This window comes from Neomonachus schauinslandi, chromosome 1, assembly GCF_002201575.2.
Source record: "Neomonachus schauinslandi chromosome 1, ASM220157v2, whole genome shotgun sequence".
In the NCBI taxonomy this organism is placed as follows: Eukaryota; Metazoa; Chordata; class Mammalia; order Carnivora; family Phocidae; genus Neomonachus; species Neomonachus schauinslandi.
The window spans coordinates 149,268,375-149,281,215 of NC_058403.1; the positions used below are offsets into that span (position 1 = coordinate 149,268,375).

General features: G+C 36.5%; 1 protein-coding gene across 1 annotated transcript in view; it reads right to left on the reverse strand.

Annotated features, from left to right (window-relative positions):
• Window positions 1-2,912: 2,912 nt before the first annotated feature.
• Window positions 2,913-12,841, reverse strand: part of GOLGA4 (golgin A4) — a 132,018-nt gene continuing 122,089 nt past the window's right edge. Inside the window, exons 22-23 of the mRNA XM_044920744.1 lie at window positions 12,363-12,449; window positions 2,913-3,607 (exon numbers count right to left, since the gene is read on the reverse strand). Of these exons, the coding sequence (XP_044776679.1) occupies window positions 3,584-3,607; window positions 12,363-12,449 (111 nt within the window). The 3' untranslated portion in view covers window positions 2,913-3,583. The remainder of the gene's footprint in view (window positions 3,608-12,362; window positions 12,450-12,841) is intronic.

Here is a 12,841-nt window from a genome sequence, read left to right on the forward strand (position 1 = left end):
TGATTAAAGGCACCAATAAATAAATAAATAAATAAATAAAAATAAAGGTACCAAAGTAGTAATGGTAATGTTTTCTTTTTTTTTTTTTAAGACTTTATTTATTCATTAGAGAGAGAGAGCATGCAAACATGAGGGACAGCAGCAGGGGCAGAGGGAGAAGCAGACTCCCCACTGAGCAGGAAGACCGACTGGGGGCTTGATCCCAGGACCCCGGGATCATGACCTGAGCCAAAGGCAGACGCTTAACCAACTGAGCCACCCAGGTGCCCCATGGTGGTGTTTTCTTGGTGGGCGATTCTGGAAGATTATTTTCTCTTTTTAAAATGTACTCTCCAAATTGTCTACAATGAACCTAAATTTCTTCCAGAATCAGAAAGAAAATAAAATGAAAAGGTCTTTCCTGTTTAAAGGAACTTCAGTCCCAACACATTATTTTGTCCTTCAGCCTTGGACCCCTGCTTGCTGTGGAGGGTAAGCAAGCTACAAGGAAGCCATCGCCATCCTCTGGGCCCTACAGCAAGAGAAAGGCATGAGCACCCTTCTAGCATCTGTGCCCTCCTTACTCCACAGGCAGTTTTTGCGGCCAGTGAATTTTTGTAAGAAGATAAGGAAACACACATCAGAAAATCATAAATGATATTCTAGTCCTTTAATTTAGAAATGCCTAATTCAAAAATGTTCAAGTTGCTATAGATTGAATGTTTGTGTCCCCCCAAAATTCATGTTAAAACCTATCCCCCAATGTGATGGTATTAGGAGGTGGGGCCTCTGGGAGGTGATCAGATTGATCAGATCATCAAGGTGGAGCCCTCATGAATGGGATAAATGCCCTCATAAAAGAGGCCAGAGAAAAAAAGCTCCTGCTTTCCTGCTACATGAGGTCAGAGCAAAAAGGCGTCTACGAACTAGGAAGCGGGCCCTCACCAGACACCAGATCTGCCGGTGCCATGATCTTGGACTTCTCAGACTATGGACCTGTGAGAAGTAAATACTCAATGTTTATAAGCCACCCAGTTTGTGGTATTTTTGTTATAGCAGCGTAAACAGACTAAGACACAAGTCAACAAAAAGGTAGTTGTCTACCAAGAGTCACATGCAGCTGACCTGAACAAAGTGACTATAAAATTAATTCCGGTAGCTACAAGTGAAATTTTTACCAAAAACTTGCTAATGTAACATCTTACTAGCATCTAACACCTTTAAAAGTGAAATGCTAGTTTCTTGACAGTAAATTTATCCCATCATCCTTTGTGTGCGCTGCAGTCATGATGTCTTGGAGAAGGCCTTGGGTTCAGAGCCCCAGCGTCCAGAATCTAAGTGCTGGGATCATAGCTCTCTATCTGTGGCAAAGTACTCAGCGGTCTGTATTCTATGATGTAAGCATGTCCTGTAGTATTTTTTGGAAAACTCTAGTCATTTCCCAGGCATCAATCAGGGACAGTTGTAAGGAGCTCTTCAAGAAAAGGTCCCAGGTGGGTCTGAGACCCTGACACTGAGTCCACTGTAAGACTTGATCCTTCTTGCTGAAACAAGTCATTGAGAAAATGTCACCATCATTCTTAATCAAGGCGAACTGAATTTGCTGTACTTTTTTCTGAAAGAGAGGCTGTAAGCCTGCACTGAGGAAAAAGAAGCAACCCCTGATATTAACTGATTAGCACCCTTCCCCCAACTCGATGTTTTAAGATCCAGCTTATTCACTTTCTCAGGGGTTGGCAAACCACAGCCTGTGAGCCAAATCCAGCCTGCCACCTGCTTTTATAAATGAAGTTTTATTGGAACATAGCTATGATCATTAATTTATGTATTACCTATGATTGTATTTGTACTCCAGTGATGGGGGTGAGGCAGTGGATTGTAGCTGAGACTGTATGGCCTATAAAGCAGATAATATTTACTATCTGACCCTGATCCTTTCTAGAAAAAGTGTGCTGACTCCTGACCCACTTTTTGATATGCTTATCTCCGTAAGTGAGTTAGTAGGAAGTTGTATATAAATTTTACTAGGAGTCCACAATTTCTACCTTAGGAAAAGATATATTAAAAAGGTAAGAAGCTGGGGCACCTGGGTGGCTCAGTCAGTTAAGCATCTGCCTTCAGCTCAGGTCGTGATTCCAGTGTCCTGGGATGGAGTCCCACATCAGGCTCCCTGCTCAATGAGGAGTCTGCTTCTCCCACCTCCTCTGCCTGTCTGTCTACTTGTGATCTCTCTCTGTCAAATAAATAAATAAAATCTTAAAAAAAAAAAAAGTAAGAGATGGTCATGTCTGTTGTCAGAAACCCTTTGGTGGCACAAAATTTTGCCCCTTAAGTGAATCCTGATTTTAAAAAAGGGGGGGGGGCGGCGGGTAAGAAGACCCTCTTCCCTTGCTGAAACAGTAGTCCTCAAAGGAATCAGCTGTGGGTTATATAGGAAGACCCACTGGTCATTATCCCTCTGAGCTCCCCATTTTTTATCACACTTAAGATACACCAGCAATGCGAAGGTCCACACTGTCTGGATAATCGAAATGCCACCTTGAGGCAGGGGTTAGGCAATACCTACACGCTGCATACTGTGTTCGCTAGAATATAAAGGGTATGTGAAGCCCTCTTGAACAGTTCCCATCTCTTGCTGTCCAAGAGATGCTCTCTCTCATTAAGTTTAAAAAGAATCAAAGTCTGGTCTACTCCAGAGAGAGGAGGCATCCCCAAGTTGGCAGACTCCTAAAACACACACCATTAAGTATTTTTTGTTTCCATACTTCTTCTAACTTGGTCATGCTAATTTTGAACATAAAAAAATCTTTCCAAATGGTTAACATTTAGCTATCTTGACAAACAGTTCCTCAAAATATTCACCCAGATAGAACATCATTTCTTAACTATTTTGAAATAGATTTCAACATAATAAAAAAGCACAATAAGCAAATTTTATATAGTAAATAAACTTTATTTATCTGTTCTTCCAAGATGACATTGCCAACAGTCACAGATCTGCATACAATACAGTATGCATACAATACAATATTGACTATTTACAATTTACAGTAGTATTTTTTCCTCTGAAAAATATAAGTACAAAAGCTAAGTAAACAATGAGGTACTGCTGTTTGGATTTATCATATGTATAGCTTAAAGAACTAGTCTTTAGCAAATTTTCAACAAATCAATCTGGATAAAATACTCAATTTAAATGCTCTAATTTATCAGAAAAAATCTACTAAGTTTCACCTCAAAATGTATTGCACAAGTCTTTAAAAGAAATCACCCTAAAAATAAATAGGAAAGGCAAGCAGTTCTTCAAAAAGAGGGACAAAAAGAATGGAAGAAAGGAACATTAAATGAGCCCATAAGTCAGGTTGAGTTACTCAAAATATCTTTTAAAACAACATAAAACTCCTCCCAACAAAAAAGGAAAAAACTATCACCATTTCTCCATTGATATAATCGATCTGAAAGGCAGTCTGCAATATATCTGCGGGCCAATGTCAGGTTTCTCCTGGTGTTTGGCTCCATATCGGGCCCTGAATAACAGCTTGCTTCTCAAAGAGGCAAACCCAGACAGGGCTCCACGCCTGCCCAACACCACCACCCCGTTTCTTCAAGATGACGATCGGAGCCATGACTGGAAAAGAAGAAGGGAAAAGGGATAAAGAAAAAAAATTTTAAGCCAACTGTTTGGGAGATTTGTTTTTTCAAGTTAAAATAAAACTATATTCTATGGTCTAGGGATTAAAGTAGAAATATTCTCTAAATTAAATCCTAAAAAAAATCTTCTAAAAATTCTTGGAATGATCTGACCTATAGATCCTACAGGTCAGCAATCCTGAAAGACAGGACGTTTCAGTGACATCTGGAACTGCCACCTTTCACATGTCCTGAATGCTACTGATCATAGCTGGAGAAGCCAGGAGTACGTGTGCTGACTTGGCAGAACCTCACAAGGATGCAGTTATTTAAAGGGGACAGAGAGTTCTTCCCTTTTCTCTAATGTGTTATTTTTCTACATATTGCAATTCTCCTAGGATGATATGCATGGCAGCAAAGGACAAACAGCATTTTGGTGTAAAAAAGCTATGCCTCATCGGAAATTAACAAACTCAATTTTAAAAACCCCTAAAATGCTAAGAGAAATGATGCTAATGAATGATTCCTAATAAGGTTTCTCTGATTAAAATGCTAAAAGCCAGTAGCTAGATTAAGTTAAAATGCCACAAAAATAAATTACCAAATAAAATTGAGATAAACTTTTTATATATATTTAGTGGAAAGACAAAGTTTTAAAGTCTTCACAATTTGTAAGTGAAAAATATAATCCACTGATACTCATGATGTATTCCCAATAGTGTATTATTTATAAAACTTGCTCAACAATCAGGTTGGTCCTAGAAACCTAAAGAAGATGAGAAAAATATCTGCTGTCATATTTAAATTCCTATGTCAGTTATTATTTTGAAGCCTTAGCTTGTACTGTTATGGGAAAAGAAATTCACATATGATTTAATAATGCTGCACAATGTCAATGTCATGAAAAACCGAAAAAAAAAAAGGCTGGGAGAACTTTTCTAGTTTAAAAGAAACTAGAAAAACATGACAATGACATGCGATGTGCAATCTCTGAATGGATCCTGGAATTTAAAAAATTATGAAAGACATTATTTGAAAAACTGGAAAAATGTGAATACTTACAATATACTAGGTAACAGTATGTTAATATTAAATTTCCTGAGAGTGATAATTGTATTGTTGAGTTTGTAGGAAAATGCCCTAAAGACATTTGCTAAAGTATTTATTTTGCAAGTTTGCAAGTAAGTGTCAAATGCTTGTAAGCACAAGTGTTTGCAAGCAATGGTCAAGTGTTAGGGAGGGGAAGATATATATGGAGAAAGAGCAAGAGTGAGACAGCAAGTGAGAAAATTTTGCAAAAGGTTAAGAATTGGTGAATATCGGTGAAGGGTATATAGGTGTTCACTGAACTATTTTTACAAATCTTATGTTTGAAATTTTTCAAAATAAAAGCTGAAGAGACAATCGATAAAATGCTACATAGTACACACTTCCAGTGATAAATGATAGTATTTAAATGATACAAAGACAAGCATTATGCAGTATTCATAATACCATGAGAAAAGGAAAATGTTAAGGGATTTACAAGACTAAAGACAGTTGTAGATAATCACTAAGGCAGGTTAACTGATGTACACTAAAATCAAAATTAGACTCAAATACAGGCATAAATGATTTTTAAAGCTAAAAGATTAAAAAAGAAAAGCTATATATTTGGCATTTTAAACCTTGATACCATTAGCTGAATACTAGCTGAATTAAGAATCACAGAGAATCTTTATCTTAATTCGATTAAGCTCTATTAATTGCAATCTAGCTTATTTGTCAATTGTAAAAATTGCAGTGAAGTCAGAGGTAAAGATGTACCGTGAATGTTAGGTGGTACCAAGTCAAGCCACTAGCATGACTAATACACGGAGCTGATGGCAGGGTGTTTAAATGGTGAAGACAGTTAACTGTGTCCAAACAGTTTAGATGCCTTCACTTCCTAATAACAAGATGCTAACGACAAAGAGCCGCATTCAATCGAAGCAGGCTGCCTAAGGGTCTCTTCGGGACAGATGTTAGCTTGTTATACCATATGAGCCCAGGAAGTAATAAAATTACATTTGTTTTTAAAATCAACTTTACTAGTTTTCATTATTTCAGACTGGCCTTGATAAGTGGGCCTTACAATATTTTAAATTCTGGTTTCATGAAATATATCGTTTCACCTCTATCTAGAAAATGATTTTTCATTTCTCTCTCACAATCTTTATTAATTGCCAAGACTAATCTTGGGAAATAAAAACAAAAAAGATGATAAAATACATAAATTTTTTTGAATTAATACAATTTTAAAGAGCAATTTTTAAACTTTCAATTATTATTTAAAGAAGCAAAATTTCCTAAGATTATGTAACTCTTACTGGTGGTGGTGATTATTAATCTATATATTATTAATCTATAAAACAGAATTAACAGAAAATACCTATATTAACCCACAGCATAATCATATATTCATTAAACAAAAGAGCAAAAGAATGCCAGCGAAATGGTTAGTATCATGCAATACATTTGATTTTTGCACAAAAGACACAAGACATTATTCTTCACTCACCACATGCTAACTAAGCACAGACTGATGGTTTACTCAGAAGATACCACTGCGAGGTGAAGTATACTACAAGCCAGGAAGAAAAAAAGCTTATTGGGTTAGTTTTAAGACTTAATATAACACAGAGATTATATGTGTATATGAATTTCAAAGGATTAAACAGAATGTACTTAACATTTTCTCAAATCTCCCCAAATCAAGGGAGCATAGGCAAAGTATAAGGAATCTGTAACACCTCCCTCCCATCCTAACTATAGTATTATGTAGCTTTCATTTGCAACTTTAAAAATTTAAACAACATAGTTAAAGATACTTCACACTTTAAGTAAATATTTATATAGAAGATTAACTGGGTATGATTATTTGCTTTATAAAAAGATTTATTTCATAGTTCCATTAAACTACACATTAAACTTTGATTTATATAATCTCAATTTACCATCAAAAATTTGGGGGAAAATTTGGGGGAAAATGTTGATGGATGTGAATACAGTAGGTCTATATGTTGAATTGTCATTCCTAATATATGTCAGTTTTATCACTGAATAACCCTCCTGTAATTCAACAGTATATTATCAGGAATGATTTCAGGAATGATGACCCAAACCAAAATTTCCAGTCAAGGGGACCCAATCTCAAACATACTTTTTACTGTAACAACCTCCTTAAATAAATTCTTTGTCCTATCTAAAATGGCCATAATCTTATTCTGGTTTGCTTCAAAATAGCATCAGTAAAAAGGGTTATTTATAAAATCTGAGTCTGTTCTTAGTGTAACCATCAGAAGAATCATTTTACTTTTCTATTATATTTAATTGTGCAGTTAGTAAGAAGCAGCAAAATCAAAAGACAAACTAGAAAATAATATTTGCAACACACATAACATAATAAGGCCGGTATCCTATTGAAAAACTTGCAGAAGTAGGCAAAATATATATAAATGGATGCTCCCTGTGTCTATGCTTGTAAGCATTGAAAAACTGGAAACGGCTTACGTGTCTATCAATGGGAAATTGGTGAACTAAATTGTAGGACATCCATATAATCATACAATCACCCAGTAAAAAGAATAAGGTACATCAATTTGTAATGAGGTGGAATAAAATAAAAATAAATATGTTAAGTGAAAAAAGCAAGCTGTTGCATTCTGCCACTTTTATAAAATACTTAAGTGATTAAAAACATAATTATAAATATATATTTATAAATCTTATTAGAAAGCCTGGGGATATTCAACAAACTATTAACAGAGATGATCATGGCATGGTAGAAAGTGTTGGGAAGCTGAAAACATGAAGGTCTCCCTCTCTACGTAATATGATTCTGAATTGTTTGCAATATTTTCTTTTGCAATGACCACGTATTATACAATTCTAACAAAATCAAGAGTCAAAACCACTTTTGAGACAACAAATAAGTACTTGATCTGTACAGTATTTTTCACTCTGCATCAGTATCTATTTCTTTTTTTTTTTTTTTAAGACTTTATCTATTTTTTGACAGAGAGAGAGACAGCGAGAGAGGGAACACAAGTAGGGGGAGTGGGAGAGGGAGAAGCAGACTTCCCGCGGAGCAGGGAGCCCGATGCGGGGCTCGATCTCAGGACCCTGGGATCACGACCTGAGCCGAAGGCAAACACCCAACGACTGAGCCACCCAGGCGCCCCCGCATCTGTTTCTTGATCCACCTTCCATGCATCTACTGAGCCCACACAAAAGCAAAGGTAAGCTTCTTTTGGGATGGAAAACTTCTGTATCTAACAATGCTTGAAAAGTTCAGATGAATTATTAACTCAGAGGAGATTCTTAAAATTCCAACTAAAGGGAAAAAGTGAGAAACATTAACTTAAGTACAAGACTGGTCAGGGCAAGGACTGATCAAGAACTTGACGCAACACAAAGGATCAGTGTGAAAGAAAAGCAAAAAAAACTCAAAAGAAAATCAATTTTTAAAAATGACAAGAGTGGACGGGGAATGAAAATAAGCCAAATGTTCTTCAATAGAAGAGAAAAAAATTTTCCTTCAATGGAGTCCTCAAGAAAATAGCCATCTAGGTGAAACATGTCAGTTTGCTAGTACCCTAAAAAGAAAAATGCATTTCTAAGAACACTTTAAAAGAGATGTCTATATAACAAAAGAACCTCTCAATTCCAAGAGATGAGTTAGCACCTGATTAAAATAAACTTTCTTAATAAAATTATCCTAAATAATAACACTCTCCTTAAAAAAAAAAAAAAAGCTGATGGTGTACTCGTAGGGCAGTTTTATTCAGCAAAAAAATAATTAGACAAGTCAAAGACTTTTGTACTCACTCTTGCTCCTACCCTGTTACTCAAAGTATCTAGTGTACTCTGGCCGTCTAAGTTGCCTAAACCATCATAAAATGAAGTATCAGGTACAGTAAGCTGAAAAGCTGAGAGAAAGAAAAAGGCTGTTCTCACCAAAAACAGCACGTGCATTTGGTGTGAGTTTTCTTCTGAACTTCTATTATACATAAGGCAATTTTTTTCCACTTGAAACAAATCTAAAACTTGAAAATCTACAAATAATTCAGTGCTGCCTATGGCTGGCACTCCAAGGCACTGGCATGGACACAGGGACATTTTCTGAGCTGCTATCATTCCTGCAAAATGACCTGACTGTCCTCCTGACATCTGTAATGACTGATCTTACACACATGAATATTAACTGACCATTCTAAGTCTCCTTTGCTAGGAAAGACATTCTACACACACATATTGCTGCGTGGTGGCTAAGTGATCATCACCGCCCCCCTCTACCATCATCTCAAAAACCCAATGCAAGCACTATACTCTGGTCTTCCGACAACCCTAATAAGGGGATGTTTGTTTTGTGAAGAAACAGAGGCTCTGAGACTTGTCAGTGAAGGACTAGGATTCCTTCTCTACACATCACAGCCCTCAAATAAGCCAGCATTTAATTATGCTGTACAATTTAATCTTGACTGGTAACAATTTCTCATCTATGAAATATAATCTTGAAATTAGGTTAAACTCTGAAACCACTTGTTAAGTAATAACCGTTGTTTTCTATAATGGGGTTTTCAAATACAGAGTATTAAAACTCACTGAGGGGAGGGGAGGTAAAGCAAAAAGAGATATATTGAGAAATGCCTTACCAGCAGTCACAGAAATTCTTTGATCAAGGCCAAAAAGCAAATACACAATCATAAGGGTCATGAAGCAAAGTTTTAGACTGCATTCCTCCTACAACACCCACTAAATAATGCAAATGCTGGCGTGGCTACACATTGTCAGCACAAAGCGCGGTCCACACTTGTCTCGAGCATCCCCGAAATTAATGGATGGGAAGGCAGCTCTGTATGTGCTTGGGTTTGTTTTGGTTTACTTTTACCAGCGTTTTAGCGTCCAAAGTTATACTAACAAAGCACTCAAGGTGCTGATTTTAAATACAAGGGAAACTGTGCTGCATATTTCAACAAATTACAGAGAAGATCCATCTGGAACACACATTTAAAGCTAATGTGAAAAATAAATAAATAAATAAAGCTAATGTCACTAAACAGTTTTTAAGTGCTCATTTAATAAACTCCTAAAAAAGCCCGTATTCTATACAGTTATATATCAAATGTAAAAACAACCATGAATCATTCTCAAGTACCAAGAATCTCAAACTAACAAAAGGTGACTCCAATTGATTTATAAGCCATCTTTGAGCCTCACTTCATGCTCATTATACATTATTTCATATTTCCTAAGCATCTATTTTTATTATTTGATTTCTATTACTAGAAATACCTTTTATTTGTGCACAATGAATGGGTGCTACCTCTTCCCCCCTAAAATTAAAGGCTCCCACAAGGTCAACAACTATTATCTTCCATATCTTCAATTTTCCTATACCCGCCACAACAAACAGAAGTGTAGGTGATTGCTGACTGAACTCATTCATTAAGCAAAAGCTAATGATGGATAAGACTCTGCTTGAAGTAGCAGTGGAAAGAGTGGGACTTTCTTCCTGGGCAGGTCAGCCTCTGGGACAAGGGAGAATTATTTCAAGAAGGAACGAACAGTCACCATTTCATCCCTATCTAGAATGAATACCACTTTATTCAGGAATAAAGAGTGTAATGTTTTTCAAAGATTTCTTTTTAGTTAAAAAAAAAAATTTCCATCTGCTTTAAAAGGTTTTTCTTTACATGGTTCACTATTTACACTATCAACTCACCATTTCCTTCAAGACAAACAAATCTAAGACTGCATGTGTGCATGGGGTAAAGGGGAATATTTCCCACCATATTGCCAAAGCCATGATAAAATGTAGCCCAAGAGTAAGAGGAGAGTTTGCCATACCCCAACATCAAGATGATAAAGAGGCCATGGGAGAATGAACAAAAGTATATTAGATCATTTAAAAATATTTTCTTAAACTGGGCCATAATGACAGAATCATGTCGACAGGTTCCAATTACACTGGAGAGTTTTATTTTCACAAAGACACAGCTGTATTATTCAGTGAGGAGGAAAACTACTCTGAGTAACTACATGGTTTTAGAATTAAAGTTTGCTATAATTTAAAACAACATTCTATTGACCAAGGGCGTACATTATAGTGATATACTTCTTATAAAAAATATTTATCACCAGAAATAACCAGAAATATCACCAATAATAACTACACAAATAACAATGTTTTTCAGGCCATTAGATACAGGGAGGAATGCTTTCCAAAAAACACTTAAATGCTAACCAAAATAATTGCAACTGTCTCAGAAAATATACAATAGGTAAGTGATATAATGTGCAATGGAGTACTGGGACAAAGGTCAGGGATGCTGGGATGACTTTAGAGAAAGCAAGGAAGAGGAGGTCAGGATGTGCCTGATACACTGGGATTCCTTCACAATTGGCCCTGCGCAATGCATGAGAAGAGAAAAGCATCATGCCTGGCTGGCTCAGTTGGTAGGGATGCAACTTTTTTTCTTTATTGTAAGTATGCTCCACGCCCAACATGGGACTTGAACTCATGACTTGAGATCAAGAGTCGAATGCTCTACCAACTGAGCCAGCCAGGAGCTCCAGGGTGCAACTCTTGATCTCAGGGCTATGAGTTCAAGCCCCACATTGTGCATGGAGCCTAACTTAAAAAGAAAAGAAATAAAATGGGCAAATTAAAAAAAGAAAGAAAGAAATGGCTGACAGGTGCAGGGTGTCTGGCCTGGAGAGGAAAAGTCCTCCACTCAGGCTATCCACAAATTTTTGGTTGAGTTCCATGGGTTAGAACCAGAACAAATTGGTAACCACTACAGGAAGGAAGATTGGGGCTCAAGATAAGCAAGAGCTGTTGTAAGAGACACACTCTGTCGAGATCAGATGGGATGCTTCGGGAGGTTTATTGACTTAGTCCTTCTTACTGGAGATACTCAGACATAGGCTAACCCATCATAAAGGAGACCTTTGCTTGCTTTAGTGAGAAGAGAACAGTGGTGCTGGGATCATGAAGCAAGTAAAGAAACGGGGGAGGATGTGAACGGTGCTGCAGGCTACCAGCAAGACAAGAAAAGGAAGCCGAAAGAGAAAGCTGGGGCAGGACCCGAGACTTCACAAATTTCACACTCTGCTTAGAATGGATCTTCTTACGAATTACTGGCCCAGGGCAAAAAGAAGTTAGGCTTGGGAATAATTCTGCATAATTTATGAAGTGTGTATTTGTTTCATTTCAATTACAGCTAACTTCACACAAAGGTTTCTAATAATTCAATTATCTACATTTCCCTTGCTGGGTATGTCAAAAACTAAAAAATGCTTACATTTTTCACTCAGAATTATTGTATTTGAAAATAACTAAAGTAGGAAAGAGAGATGTAATCTATAGAACATCAAACATCATGGTGTAAACTGGTTTTAAAAATTATTACTGGAGATACCAGAACAAATGCCTTTTCTGTACTTCCCATAAATAGCCCAAGTTCTGGAAATCCCACATACAGCATATATGGGTGTCAACCTCATATATGCTATTGAAGAAGACTGCTCTTTCCTTGAGGGCACCATTTCATATTTGCCATTGGTTAAACTTTCTTAATGTAGATTCACTCTCATTTTTTAGGCTATGGTATAATAAAAACTAAACATTTAAAATGTCTTCTATCAACTCAAAGTCTTTGTAAATGAAACAGGATATAAAAAGATGGGATAAAGTCGTCTTCTATCTGTAGCCTACTTTTAAAGCTTACCATTGGCCGAGCATCTTCTCTTTCCAAAATTTTCTGAGTCTGATCATCAGGGAACTTCAGTACAGTGGTTATAACCTTTGCCATGGTCTACAAGAAAAACAACAAGAGATGATCACTAATAGACAGTGAAGCAGATGAAGTCTCACCCCATTCTGACATGTTCTGCTGGTGGGATTCTTTAGTGCTCTCAATGGAAGCCACGACCAAAGAAGTATGATGTGAAGGTATTAGTCAAGGAAATAACAGCCAACACTAGAATTTCAATTTAAAAGGACTCCTCACAATGTCTGGGTTGATATTATTTCAAGAAGATGCAATTACAATAGCATGAAGCTATATAAAGTTCTAATGCTCTTGGCCCTTTGTCTTAATTAAAATGAAACTTTATTACTCATTCATTTTATTAGGTTTTTTATTTGTAGAAATCTATCTAGTAAGTGATGTATTGCCAAACACATGCTCTAAATAATCAGAATTAT